This window comes from Diadema antillarum, unplaced genomic scaffold (assembly GCF_040938485.1).
Source record: "Diadema antillarum isolate AM-2024a unplaced genomic scaffold, OU_Dant_1.0 seq00000840_RagTag, whole genome shotgun sequence".
NCBI classification, from domain to species: domain Eukaryota; kingdom Metazoa; phylum Echinodermata; class Echinoidea; order Diadematoida; family Diadematidae; genus Diadema; species Diadema antillarum.
Genome location: NW_027271716.1, coordinates 109,760 through 125,400, shown reverse-complemented (window position 1 = coordinate 125,400; position 15,641 = coordinate 109,760). Strand labels below are relative to the sequence as shown.

General features: G+C 39.3%; 1 protein-coding gene across 1 annotated transcript; it reads left to right on the top strand.

Annotated features, from left to right (window-relative positions):
• Window positions 1-662: 662 nt before the first annotated feature.
• On the top strand, window positions 663-13,882 carry LOC139740210 (coiled-coil domain-containing protein 89-like). The gene is made up of 8 exons (XM_071650795.1): window positions 663-730; window positions 4,968-5,260; window positions 6,202-6,381; window positions 7,400-7,497; window positions 8,684-8,820; window positions 11,229-11,311; window positions 12,804-12,897; window positions 13,777-13,882. The coding sequence occupies exons 1-8, from the start codon at window positions 668-670 to the stop codon at window positions 13,867-13,869; spliced, it is 1,041 nt and encodes a 346-aa protein (XP_071506896.1). The 5' UTR covers window positions 663-667; the 3' UTR covers window positions 13,870-13,882.
• The last annotated feature ends 1,759 nt before the right edge of the window (window positions 13,883-15,641 follow it).

The following is a 15,641-nucleotide window of genomic DNA, read 5'->3' as shown; positions in this document are numbered from 1 at the left end:
TGGTTATTGAGCGTTTACAATTGGTTATTCCTAAGGTTCAATACGTGGGAATACATGGGTTAAAACCATTTGCCTCCGCAATACTTTAGAAAAAACAAACAAACAAAAAACAAACAAACAAACAAAAAACAACCCTGAAATGGCACCAGAAAATGTGGTTAAGCTTTTTTTGTTTCTTTGCTTTTATTTTTTGTTTTGTTTTAATTTGTTTTGTTTATCTTTGCTTGTCAGCTAATGAAACCCGGAAGTGGCACCAGAAATATAAACTGCCCCCCCCCCCCACACACACACAGACACACTTTAAACAAACGCAGCTCATCATTATCAATACGTCTATTCGAGATTATGCCGACAGGCCATGTAAGAATAAGAATCCACACATAAGCCTTACATCAAAATTAAATCCATACATACATAGGGCTGCTGGACTAACAATCAAGAATGCGATTATATATCATTTTCACAAATTAATCAATCTAACTGAAAGACGACTGAATGACTACAGTATAACGAAACTGGAAAGGCGTAGAATCCTTGAAGGAATAAGATCAACCACTGTCACAAACAAAACATGTCTAGCGCCCGCTGGTGATCGTAAGCAGTGACAATCCGGCCCGAACGCAAGCTGCGGAAATTCTTCGATTGTCATGGTTGAATGTAAACAATAATGGCTGCTTCAGGAACACGAAATCCAAAAGAATTAAAAGAGATGATTTCGGCCAGCAAGCAGGTAAGTAGGGAAATAATTGTGATGTACGCATTACACAGTGCAAAATCTTGCTCCTTTTTTAATTTTTTTTAAATAACTAGTTCTACATGATTCTATTCGTTCTTGTAGTTGCATATTTGCCCCTAGCTAGTCCCATATATGCTATTCTGCGCTGGACTGTCATTGTCGGTGAGGCCATGCGGCGCGGTGTTAACATTGCATTTCTCTTCTTCTTCCCAGTAAGTGCAGTCCACCATCTTATGTATTTTCGCACTGTTTGGCGGGTCTGGTGTGGTCTGGATCTGGATCTGGATGAATACGCTGAAAAACTCTGGATAGAGTATCACTCAGCACTGTGGTGTGTGATGTGCAGCTAATCACAACGGAGGTGACGCTGGAGCGCTTCTTTGAATGTGTCAAATTTATGAATCTGCTTTATGTTACTCGGCAGATTATTCCAATCCTTCGCTGTTCTATGGAAGAAGGAGTTGGCGAGAGCAGTTGAGGAACCGTGTAAAGTAGAGTAATTGTCCGGATGATAACTTCGGGTTGTCATACCTCTCGGAGCTTGAGCAGGACTGATATAATCCTCGAGATTTAGATCAATATTGCTGTGCTTTATTTTATGAAATGTTGATAGCCTTAAAAGCTTGCGTCGTTCTGGGAGTGGATGAAGTTTGAGATCCTTTATCATTCCGGAGACGGAAGATTGCCACTTGTAATCATTACAGATGAATCTGGCTGCTCTATTTCAGTTCGGGAAACCCACTCACAAGGGGGGCCCCTCCTTATAAGTAACCCGTCCCCCTTATAAGTAACCCCGTCCCCCTTATAAGTAACCCCCGGGGCACCCCTTATAAGGAGTCTCCACGCTTTTTTGCAATGCAACGCGAAAATGAAAGGACTGCGGCGACTGAGTACCGTACTCAGTCGCCACGTCTGCACTCAAGCATTGCCGCGCCGCCGCGCCTGGCGACACTCACGCCAGTAATCGCTCGCATTTCAGCATTCGCATGGGTCGTTTGACATCGCATATAAATCCATGATTTTAGATATGATGCCTCAAACCGATTTTGCTCAAATTTCGTGAGTAACTAGGAAACTTGTGAAGCTTTATGGACATAATCAAGCGAATTGCCGCAGTCCTTTCATTTTCGCGTTGCATTGCAAAAAAGCGTGGAGACTCCTTATAAGGGGTGCCCCGGGGGTTACTTATAAGGGGGATGGGGTTACTTATAAGGGGGACGGGTTACTTATAAGGAGGGGCCCCCCTTGTGAGTGGGTTTCCCGAACTGATTTTGTACTGCTTGAATCTTGGAGATGTTACGTTGAGTGAAGGGGTCCCATACTGTACAGCAATACTCCAAGTGGGGACGCACTAGGCTCTTGTATGCTTGTAATTTAACATTTCTCGGTGCATTATGTAGATTACGACGGAGAAAGCCAATCATGCTGCTTGCTCTGGCTGTAGTTATATCAATATGTCTATTCCATTTTAAATTGTCTGATAAGACAACTCCTAGGTATTTGTGACTGGACACTGTTTCTATCTGGTGACCGGCTAAGGTGTACGTGTGATGAATGGGACGAGACTTCCATGTGAAGCGCATAACGTTGCATTTGTCCAGCTTGTATTTCATTTGCCATTTTTTTCCCCAAGCCTCTAAGGTACGTAGATCTTGTTGAAGTATGACACAATCTTTATGTGTCTTAATGGGACGGTAAACTACACAATCGTCTGCGAATAGGCAGACGTTGGATGAAACTTGATCAGGGAGATTATTAATATATGATAAGAAAAGCAATGGGCCCAGAACAGTGCCTTGGGGCACTCCTGAAGAAACATGAACGGGTCTTGAGGATGACCCTTGGACTACGACTGTTTGTTCCCTTTCTGTGAGAAATTGTGAAATCCATGAAAGTAATGAGCCCTGGATTCCAAGATACTTGAGGCGATGAAGGAGCCTCTGATGTGGTACAGTATCAAACGCTTTTGCAAAGTCTAACACAACAGCGTCAACTTGCTTAATGGTTTCGACAGAGGAGAAAATATGATGAATTGTTGTAATCAGTTGGGACTCACACGACCGTCTGGATCTGAATCCATGTTGTGTGTTACTGAGGATATTGTTATCCTCCAGATGGCTCATAATGTGACGATAAATGATATGTTCTAAGACTTTGCAGCAGGTGGATGTGAGGGATACCGGCCTGTAGTTGGCTGGGTCGGATCTACTACCATTCTTATACAGAGCATTTATATTAGCTTGTCTCCAATCTCGGGGTAGCGTGCCAGTCCGAAGACTTTGCGTAAATATGACTTGCAATATAGGTGCTACTTGTGCAGCACATAACTTGAGAAATTTGGGAGAAATGCCGTCTGGGCCAGAAGCTTTATTCACATCTAAGTTCTTAAGAAGTTTCATAATACCTTCTGTAGAAATAATCAAATCTGATATTGTTGGGATTTGTCTCTGTCCCATATGAGGAATATTAATCAAATCTTCTTTAGTGAAAACTGATTGATATTGATCACTTAAGACTTCAGCTTTTTCACGAGCTGTATCGGCTAGTTTTCCCTTCGAGTATAAAGCCGATATACCATTTGTGTCACGCCTCTTTTGCTTAATAAAAGACCAAAATTTCTTGGGGTTAGAAGTGAGTGAGTCAAAAACTGTTGTTCCTAAAAAATGTTGTTCAGCTTTTCGAAGTTCTTTTTGGACTTGCTTACGAAGCTGCCTATAACGGCACCAGTTCCGATGGGATCCATCTGTTTTGGCACTATAAAACGCCCTATTTTTCTTTCTAATCAATCGCTTGAGGGTTCCGTTTATCCAAGGAAGATTAAATCGAGTACTCTTATACCTTGAAGGAACATTTGAATCAACACTGCTATAAATAGCTTCCTTAAATGCGTTCCAGTTCTCCTCCACTGTCTTATGTGCATAGTTGGCCTGGAAAACTTGAAAGAAATTTTCCATATCCTTTCTGAGATTAAATGTATCTGCTTTATCCCATAAATAAATCTTTCTACGTTTTGCTTTATGGAGAACTGGGCGTAAAGAAATTTCTGCTATCATATTGAAATGATCAGATATTCCTGCTTTTGTTACAATTGGTGCAAAACAGCCAGGGTTTGTTACGAGAAGTAGGTCCAGGATATTTCTAACATTGCCTGATCTCGTCTTCTGGTTGTGATTGGGTTCGTAAGCCAATTGAGTGAGTGAGAAATCGTGGATTAAATCGAGAAGCTCTGTGGTCAGTTCCTGGGGGTACACGCAGTGGTGTTCAGGCTTTCTACACAGATTGGACCAATCAATGTCTGGGACATTATGTACAGTGCCATATAAAATAACTACATCCATGATAACTACAGTAAGTGCAGCTAAAATTTAGTAAAAAACAGCATTCCCCTTCTATCGGAGCTGGAGTTTCTGCGTCTGTACCTCCTGCCTGAAAAGAGTGAAACTGTCAGCAGAGGTACATTTGATGAGGGCTTCTGGCAGAGAGTTCCAAAGCCTTGTAGTTATGGAGTCGGGAAAGAATGATTTCTGGTAGAGTAGGGTTCTTGCAAAGGGTACTTGAAGCTGTTGAGAGTGTCCACTGTTTGATGTTGTTACCGGAAGTAGATTGTGGAATCGAAGCCTCGAAGTCTAACGTTAGAATTAAGTCAAATAGAAACTTAACTATAAATGATATTCAGCCTTACGCATTGTAAGTCTCCGCAGTCCATGATCAGATATTTCACAATGTAGATGCTCATGAAAATTTCTCGTGTGGTAAAAGAAAGTGAGCAAATTTTACTTCTCTCTCATGCATTGTGCCATTGTTGTCTAGAGTTCTACTTGTAGTTTTGTACTTGTGAGTTGTAATGTTCAATATTGCATGTTCTTCTTCCTTACTCAGTACTACATAATTAATACAGTAGTCTCACTCACTGTAATATTGTGCTTGGGTCTAGAAAGTCATTGTCATGATTCCACATGCTGCATGAAACGGGATGCCCATAATTTTCTTTTCCGGAATATCTGGGTGTTGTTCAGTCTGCATGATATAGTACAAGAAGGTACCTAGACTTGCATCTATAGGTAGGTCTACCTCTTGTTGACTTAAATAGTCAGTCACTGGTGCATAATGTCCATGCGTCTTGATCCCTGAGTTGCTAAATGCTAGTTTCGGGATGCAGACAATATGTTTTCGCAATCATCTTGCTTCTACCAATACATTTCTTATTTTGGAATTAATGTATGCTTGTCAGGATGTGGAGACCATGCACGCCAATCTCGACAAGTTGAAGCGGCTATCCAACGATGACAAGACGGAGGCGGCGATGCTCCGGGCCCGCATCGACGAGCAGGCGCAGCTCATCTGCATCCTGAAGCAGCGCTCGGACGAAGCTCTCCTCCGATCACAGACGCTGGAGCGCGTCAACAAGGAGCTGGAGAAGTTCCGAGACGAGGCGCAGGGAGTGATCGAGGAGGAGATTCACAAATTCAACCTTCTGGACAGACGGTTTCACGAACTTGCTGAAAATCACGAGGAAATGATAAGGTGAAATGTACCTTCATATAGATGTATTAAACTGTTCATTTGAAGGAGGGATCTAGCTCTTGATTATTTAGTTGCTCTGTTATTTGCTCTGGAAATACCTGCTGTTCATATTTGGACAACGTTCATTGCTTTGGTTATCTAATCATGTGTGGTAAAGAATCATGAAATGTGGTAATGTTGATTAGCTTCTCCAAGACTTCCAAGAGTCGCGACTATCACATATATTCTCCCTGGCTATGGTTCTGGATTATTAATGATTGAACATTTTTATGCACAGAATGGATGAACGGATGTTTTTGTTTCCGTATCTATGAGATTTTCAACTCTGGTCACGAGAGAGGAAAGCAGTTTTTATAAAAAGATGTCAAGAGATAATACTGATAGATAATCTTGTCACTGTTGATGCTTTTCATGTGAAAGCTCATGGCTGTTCATAAGAATACTTTGTTACTAGTATTTGTCTGTTTTTATCTAACAGTACATCTTGGAGTGTCGAGGGGGTTCCGGGGTTGGTCATCATGTTCCAAAGTTTACAGACTTTAATGGGTTGATATCTGTTTGTAGTAAGGCATAGAAAATGTAACATTATTTTTGCCTTGACATTGCAATAATGCAGTCAAGCATAGCGCAAAAATGTGTGTTGAAACCATTGAGAGAAATTGCTTAAATTGGATAATCCCAAGATATATCTGTACCTTTCATGTTTTGTGTCAATAGTGGTATTTCAAAATCAGTAAGTCATCAATGACTGTTTGTTCATGCTGACAGGGGCAATAGTATCCTTTTCCTGCTAATCATCAGTTAGTAATCCAAATGAATACCAGCTTTTGGTTTCAGAAACCATTGCTTAAATGTCAAGTTGTAAAAAAAAAAAAAAAAAAAAAAAAAAAAAAAAAAAAAGAAAATAGTCCAACTGATTATTATGTTCTGTGCTCTTCCAGGTTCAAAGATGAGTACAAAAGGCAGAACGAGGAGCTCAGACGACAGAACCAGCAACTCCGTGATGAGAACGCCAATCTTTTCTCAGCAGCACTGGAAGAGAAGGAGAAGACGATAGTAGTCCAGAGGAATGACATCAAGGTGCTGAAGGAACAGTGTAGAGAGCTGGAGAGGAGATGCAGGTGAGATTGAGTTGATGCTGTTACTATGGTTACCAACTTGGGTCAAAAGAAACAGCATCATTGACACATCATTTTCTTCTGCCACTCCACACGTTTTTGCCCTCTGTGTGCCCAACCAAAAGCTGGGAATTTGTACATAGCAAGCTCCTCTCTCTAGCTCCATGTATGCAATGGTGTACCACCTTTGGTATCCCCCCCCCCCCCCCCCCCCCCCATGTGCCACATTATTCTGAGACCACAACACATGAGTGCTTATGTAAAACATTTTTTTTTTCTTCAAAGGCATGTATTTTTCTTCAAAGGCATGTATTTTTTTTTTCTTTTTATTGAAACGTTTATTCAAGACAGGCAGTGAGCAAAGAGGTAGAGGAAATTCCAAGCTTTGCTGTGAATGGAATCCTGAGTAAAGCTTTTTCATTGTGCTGTGACATTTGATGATTTGGATTGGTTTTGGCAGGGTTGTGTGTTTGAGCAAAATATGTGAACTTGGCAAGGTGTCGACTGAGTCAAGCATGCAAACATGGCACATACAGAGCTGAGCAAATGATGCAGTGTTGAGTGCAGATCACCTGGATGAGATGTTGGAAAAAACAACAACACTCAAACAAACAAAATGTGCAAAAGTATGCCAAGCTGTAGATACAAGATGAAGGCATGTGAATATTGACAATTTCCAAACTGGAATGTGATAAGCGATTTGAGATGATGTATTTAGATTTAAAAAACAAACAAACAAACAAACAAACAAACAAACAAACAAACCTGAAATGTGATTAGATGATGTTGATTTTATGATGGCCTCATATAATGTATGAATTGTGTCTTTGTGTGTGTGTGTGTGTGTGTGTGTGTGTTTTGGGGTTTTTTTTTCCGCAGATGTGACCATTGGCCACTCAAAGTTGACCAATCGTAGCTGAGTATGAGAAAATTGTGATTGATGGGTAGAGTTTAGTTTGTTACAGTGGCTGGAAGTTGTTCTTGTGACACTCTCTCTCTACCTTGCCCTTGGTTTACACAGTTTACAAGAGCAGGAACACACAGAGAAAGAGAGACAATACAAGCAGATGTCAGAGAAACTGGAGAATGAGCTCAAGGCTGCGAGGCATCAAATCAAAGGCAAGGAAATGAGCTGTTATACAGATAAATTGTCGCTGGGGTGACAAGACCTTGTATCTCAACTTTTGGTGAAAATTACTTTTTTTTTTAAATTACCGGTAAAGGTCAGATAACCAGTTAAGTGATGTCCTGTCAAAATTCTAGCTGTCTTTCCCCAAAAATGCTGCCGGCAGACTTGAACAAGGACATCAAAGTTGAGAGTCAGTTTAACCCTTTGTACCATTTGAGTGCCAGTTGACACAGAACCCCCCCGCATTGTACATGCTGTCCAAAGTCCCTGGGGCAGAAAGGATTAATCCACTGAGCCATAGCAGCTCCTCTATCACCACCCAACATCACAGCTTCTTACAGGACAAGTCCACCTTCATATACATAAGGATTAAGGAAAATTGGACAATCTGTTCAAAAGTTATGAATATTGTAAGTATCTGCGCAGTCACTGCTGGAAGAGAAGACTACTACAGTATATGATGTCACATGCGTACAACTATATAAAGAAAATAAAAAGAGAATTTCACAAAACTTTACTTTTTGCATAAAGTGCACAGTTCTTCGACTTGCTACTGATGTATGTTAAGGGTAATATTATTCCCCCTGCCTTCTGAAAGAGAGAAGTCGAGTGTTCTTTTGTTATGGGAGAAAAATGGAAATATGTTGAATTTTCTTTATTCTTTCTTTATATCGTTGTACTCATGTGACATCACAAGCTATAACAGTCTTTTCATCCAGCCGTGACTGAGCAGAAGCTTTAAAAATTCATAACTTTTTAACGGATTGTCCGATTTTGCTCAACTCTCACTATTGTGTTCTACTAATATTGCTGCATTCACTCAGCCCACATGTCTATGAAGGTGAACTTGTCCTTTAACAGTAAATTGATAATGTATGTATCTTCACGCTTGCTTCACAATTGCTTCGCACTTGATCCATGTATAATTTACCCAATAAGCTTTACTTGTTCTTTTTTTAAATCTGACTTGTTACCTCATTGTTATGATGACTTGTGTCATCCCTCTATTGTGTAATATGTGTGAATTATGTTGTATTTCATTTTTTTTCATTGTATATATTGTAAATGTCAAAAGAAATGAAGGAGAGTTTTATGCTGTCAATCATCATCACCATCATCATCATCATCATTATCATCATCATTATCATTATCGTGATCATCTTTGCTCCCCTCCAGAGGCGCTGAGCCAGCTGAAGCAGGAGAAGGAGAGTAAGGCATCACAGGACTCCGCTCTCGGCCTCAAGCTGGAGAAGTTGAGCAAGGAGCGGCAGGAGTTCCTGGACCTCTCGATGCAGCGTGGGAAACTCATCCAGGTAGGACAGGCCACACTGTGCAGATGGGATGTGCAGAAAGACTTTGCTGCATCTATCAATATGCCTCAACACTCACAGAAATGATAGCATATCAATTTATTTCAATTAAATTCAGTTCAATTCAATTCAATTTTATTTTATTCAATTCAATTCAATTCAATTTTATTTTATTCAATTCAATTCAATTAAATTCAAATCATTTCAGTTCAGTTCAGTTTATTTCAATTCAATTCAATTTAATTCAGTCCAATCCAATTCAGTTCAGTCAAATTCAGTTCAATTCAGTTCAATTCCATTCAATTCTGTTCAATTTAATTTGATTTAATTTAATTAAGTTTAGTTTAATTTAATTTAATTTAATTTAACTAATTCAATTTAATTTAATTTAATTTGATTTAATTCAATTCAATTCAATTTAATTCAATTTAATTTAATTTAATTTGATTTAATTCAATTCAATTCAAATCAAATCAATTAGCTCATCCAGATATGACTGGCCATACCATGTAGCTATGGGATATTCAAAATCACTTAACCACATCTGTGTGCAATAATACTCAAAGAAGTGATAGCATATCAAGTCATTTCAATTCAGTTCAATTCTCCTGCTATTCATCATCATTGTAGGAATACAATAAAAAAAAATAAATGTGTAATTATATATAGAGTAATCAGAATAATGGAATAATGATGATAATAATAATTAAGTGCTTATATAGCACATATTACTATTGTTGTGTCTTTTTGCATTTTAACCCGTTTAGGACCGACTGATTTTGCTACAACACCCATTTCCCATAGACACCTGCCCGAGTATACTCGGAGCTTGTCCTCAACGGGTTAAGGGAGAGGGTTGAAAATGGAAAAAAAGAAATGTACTGTATGTACCATAGATGTTCCAGTTCTATTCAGTTCGAGGAAGAAGAGTAGAACTTGGCAGTGGAAACTGCAGGAGAAGCAGAACTTACAGATAGGATCCCAATAACATTTAGGTAGTGATGTAGAATGGATGTAAATGCAAGAGTTTCTTTGTATGTTTCTCTCACATCCTGGAGCTGATTATGGGAGTGATAAATGCTTAAAGCCTTACAATCGTGGCGAGTTGTTTGTGCGGCACGGAGACGAACGCAACACGTTGCCTCCCCCATTCTGTATCAAATGTAGTGACCCCGAATGAGAATAGTGCTGGCTCAATGGGTCAGCGAACAACACGCTAGACTACAAGAGCTCTGTGCTACAAATCTCCTGACCCAAAAGGGCTGTCCGAACGAGCCACGAGAGCTTCCGAATGGACGCACACTCTCAGTCTGCATGCACATGAAGAGAGGCCAAAAGAGCCACGCGTCTTCTGGCCTCTCTCCTCCAATCACCGCAGCTCGCGGTCACAATGTTTGTGTATGATGCGTACACACACACGCACACACACACACGCGTCTCAGTGGCAGCATTGTCTCACACATTTATGGATATAGCACCAACTCTGGCATTGCGCAATTGCATGCACAAACTTCGGTCGTTCGGGAGTTTACGTACCATTAGGGATGACGATCGTCCGACTTTAAAGGGACTGTACAGTACTGGTTGAGGTGGGGATTCATGTTTTGAACATTCGTAAGTGAGATAATGAGAAATCTCTTATGAAATATGAAAGAGCATGTAATTTTATGAAGGATTCAACGTTTATTTGATGAAAATTGGTTTTCAAACGGCTGAGATATCCAAAAAAGTGATAATAATAAGAGGCGACAGGCCACGCCTTTTATCAGGATCTCTTTGTTTCTGGATATCTCAGCCATATCAAAACCGATTTTTATCAAATAAACTTTTGATACCCCTTAGAATTGCATGCTCTTTGACATCTCATAGAGTGGTTTCTGAATATCTCGCAAAACGTTCAAAGCTAAATCCTCACCTCAACCAGAATTGTACACACCCTTTAATTCTTATTCTTGTATGTAGATACTGAGATGTTGCTCCATTTTAAAAATCAAAATTAAAATGTTTCCTCCAACTGTATTTATGTTGTTGCTCAGACAGCAATCTATCAAAGTGAGTGACATATATAAAATGGTCCACTTAATTTGCCCTCTGAAGTGAATGTAATCTTCTTGCAGAGCTTTCAGTAGCAACATATTGGATTATAGTGAGGATAGTAAGAGTGGAAGTAAAGTCGTCATTGTACGAAGTACAATATACCTTTGATGTGTCCTGAATCAAGAAAATGTGTAGCATTCTTTCTGGTTGAACTCAGTCTGGATGGATGGCCTCTTCTATTTATTCTATCCTATTCAAGCTTACATAGATAGCTTCCTGCCTTCTTCTGTTTGAAAAGCGTTTTGATAAACTGCCCATGTTCAAGTTTGGTTTTGTTGTTTTGTTTTCATCCATTGTTGCTATGGTGATGACAGGATAAGCAGAAGGAGATCAAACAGCTGATGGAGAAAGTGAAGGAAGCGGAGCTGACTGTTCGCAAGATGGAGGAGAAATTTGAGTGAGTGAAAATGTTCAGGGTAGGACTAGCCTCTCTCAGAGGCTGTTACACTAATGATTGAGATAATTAATAACTGAGAGAAACAGAGCAGACTGTTCGCAAGATGGAGGAGAAATGTGAGTGAGTAAACTTGTCGAGGGTAGGACTAGCCTCTCTCAGAGGCTGTTACACTAATGATTGAGATAATTAATAACTGAGAGAAACAGAGCAGACTGTTCGCAAGATGGAGGAGAAATGTGAGTGAGTAAACTTGTCGAGGGTAGGACTAGCCTCTCTCAGAGGCTGTTACACTAATGATTGAGATAATTAATAACTGAGAGAAACAGAGCAGACTGTTCGCAAGATGGAGGAGAAATGTGAGTGAGTGAACACGTCGAGGGTAGGACTAGACTCTCTCTAAGGCTCTCACACTAATAATTGAGATAATTGATAATAACTGAGGGAAACAGAGCAGACTGTTCGAATGATGAAGGAGAAATTTGAGTGAGTAAAAATATTGAGGGAAGGAGTAGCCTTTCTCAAAGGCTGTCACACTAATAATTGAGATAGTTAATAATTGAGAGAAACAGAGCAGACTGTTCGCAAGATGGAGGAGAAATTTGAGTGAGTGAACACGTCGAGGGTAGGACTAGCCTCTCTCAAAGGCTCTCACACTAGTAATTGAGATAATAAATAATAAATGAGGGAAACAGAGCAGACTGTTCGCATGATGAAGGAGAAATTTGAGTGAGTAAAAACATTGAGGGTAGGACCAGCCTTTCTCAAAGCCTCTCACACTAATAATTAGCATTGATAGTTGTGAATGAAGTTAGACAAAGCAGAGTGCAGCAGTGTGAGGGTTTTTTGAGATCAGTAGATATGATAATTATTCATAAGCCTGTTGAAAGCCTACCTAAATGAATAATCATTTATGTGTGTATGTATGTATGTACATTTACTGTACATGATTATCCACTCTTTGTTTGTTATTGTTTATTTGTTCGGTTATAATGAAATTTCGATATAACAAAAGAAAACTGCCGGTCCCGAGGACTTCATTATAATGGGAGTCAACAGTACATGTATGTGTTGATCCATGTATGTATGTGTGCAGGGCTCAACATTTTTTTTTATGTGGCCCGATCAGGTAACAAAGATTCAAAATGGATTGTTACATTTGCTCTTATATCGGGCCATGTCATTTCTTTTTCCAGCCGCCAAAATTTCAAATTTAAAAATCTAAGTTACCCAAACAGGAATCCAGAGAATAATGTTAGTGTCGAGACGTGACGTATGTATGTGTGTATCATAAATTGGATATACTGTGTATGTATGTATGATATTAATAGAAAAAAAAATTGAGGTCCAAATACAAAGAAAGTACAGTGTCTTTATGGCATGTAATAGATATTTCTTTCTCAGGGTTGTAATAAATCACTTAAATCCAGAAGCCATTCCGTCTGGCACGCAGTGAAGCTCACCAAGTCTTTGCCCCAACTATTTTTTCTTTCAGGAGGGAAGCTGCACAAGTTTCGGCCAATCTCCAAGTCATCAAGCTCAGGGAGGAGAAGAGTGAGGCAGAGGAAGCCCTTGCAAGCTTGCAAATGGTGAGTCAGTGCCCACCTTTCGTGGAAGGAAGCTGTACATTCAGTCGCAGGATGGTGATGACTTTTGTTGTCGTTTTTCTGGTTTTTGTTATATTTATGCCTCTGCCACAAAGTGTTACCAGGGGGCATTATGTTTTCTGGTCGTCGGTCCGTCTGTCCATCCTTCCTTCCATCCATCTGTCTGTTCTTCCATCGGACGGTCCTTCCGTCGGTCGGTAACCAATTTTGTAAATGGCGTAACTTTAGAACTGTTAGAGGTATCCAAATAAAATTTGGCATATGCAGGTATGAGTTGACAGAGTTGTGCCCATCAACCTGAAGGCACACATGCCCAAGGTCAAAGTTCAAGGACATATTCTAAAATTTCTCTGATTTATCCATATTTTGAAAGTTGCTCAAGTTATTGTCATGAAAATTGGTGTACATACGTTACCAGAAAGTCATTACTTGGAGAAATGTGTGGGGCATGGTATCAAAGGCCAAGGATCAAAGATCAAGTAAAAATGCACAGATTCCACTTTCTACATCATATTTCCTTCCAATCATGTGAAACCATAATCTCAAATTGTCAAGATGGTTAAAAGGAATGCTCAACCGTACAAACGCTCTGAAAATTATGTTCACACTATCAAGATGTCTCGAAAGTTATACGACCATGCTTGCAAAACTGTTTACGTTTATTCGAACACCATCATCTATCAGAAAAACGTAAAAATTGTAAATCTAGCTATCTAACTACAAAAGCTGAAAATTTAGTCAACATGGTGTCAAGTTGGGCTTTGATGTCACAATGTTTTACTTTCATATTCATGTGTTTGTTTGTTTGGTTTTTTTTTTTGTACTTGCAAGTGACTTGTCTCTTTTTTTCTCTTCATGCAGGAGTACGGAGCCTACAAGAAGCACAGCGCCAATTTACTTGCTAAGGAGAAAAAACTCAATGCACAACTCAGGAATCTGGCGAGAGTTCCTTGACTACTTTATTGTAGGCTACCGTGAACATTATTCGATTTTGGGAACATATGTGAGACTGTTGATGTGACCTGGGCTGGCTACAAGCTGATATACGTGGAAAATTGATGGCGTGGAAAATGAGGGTTTAATCCTGCTATGCTCAAAATATTGATATGGGTGCTTCTGTGGTGCATGAATAACAAAATTTTTATTTATTGAGCTAATAAGACATGTCAGCATCGAGGTAGTGTATGCACTGCAATAAAACTATGTCATTTATGCCATCAAGTCCATGCGTCTGGCAAGCATGACTTTCATGTCAAATATGGAGGGTGTTAGCTCACCAGTAAATTGTCTAGTCATTTATCAGTACATCAGCTTTGAAAACAACAAACAAACAAACACAAAGACAGACAAACAGACAATCTACTGTGAAAGTCGATATTTTCACATGAGTAAGTTTTCACGCTCGGCCTAGTAAGATGAGTTTCGCATGCTTTTAATTGTGAAGAATCAAGAAGTATATTAGTGGAACATATGGCAAGCAGCAATATTTGCGTGCCTCTATTCATGCATTAGTTTTTGGTTGTGTGAAATGCGCAAAAATTTCAACACCCCAAAAATTTCCACTTTTACAGGATGACAATGAGCAGCATTAACAAGACTTTGGCTTGTGAATCACGTTTGATTGCTGCAGTAGGTGTACCATGATGTTGGAGTAGTTTGTGCTGATGGATAAAGGAGTGTTTTGTGTCTGTAGAGACAAACATTCTTGCTGTGTAAATAGACACATTTTGTCCTGTGAAAGATACAGATGCTTTCCTGTTGTTGTTTTTTTAAAGTAATGTTGTAGCTGTGTTGAAGAAGACATACAACACTACAGACTTTACAGGAATGCCTTGAAATCCAAATCTTTGTAGAATAAATATCTTTGGAATATTGCTTTTCATTGTCCAACAAACCCATCATTAGTGGTAGCCTGAACAGTACATTCCTCCTACTTTATACTGATTTGGTGTCTACATGTTGGTTGCAGTTGTCCACCAATATATTCTCCATACAACGTGGTAATATTTCTTCCTCTAGGAGCATAGTTTCTGTAGTTCCTCTTTGCCAACACTTCAAAGCATTTGTAGATGGTGCTGACTTTTTTTTTTCCTCAGAGTGACCTAGTGTTCACCAAAAGTGTACCAATATTGAAAACATACACTGAACCAGAGTCATACTCAATCCTGAATTCACAAAACCTGTCAACTTGATATCATAGAAAAGAAAGGGAAAAAACAAAACAAAAACAAGATGCTGTCTGCACTTAAAAAAGTCAAAAAAGTCAAAAAATTGTTGTGCAGATGATAACTATCATTATTACTGTGCTTAGTAAGTCTGTAGTCTTGTTCCAAGTGTCCTATGAAACGGTCTGTCTGATTAGAACATCACATGGGAACTGTTGCATAAAACTTTCTACCTGAGAAAAGCTCGGGTTGATTTTCAGCAGAGTTTTTCCTGCATCAAAGTCAATGGCAGTATCACACTAGCCTGAGTTTTCACTTCTTACCAGAGTTTTTCTCATTTTATTAAAATACTTCATGCAACGGGCCCCGGGTTTTCCACAGTTTTACCCACAGTGCAATTTGCTACTACATGTGTTCAATACATGTACTATTTGGTGCCTGTGTAACTAAATTTAGTACATGAGAAATCAGTGTTTGCTTATACATGTATTATGCATCCCACACTTGATTGTCTGAATAATTTGTGTACAGACTTGTAATTTGTACATACAGAATGTACAT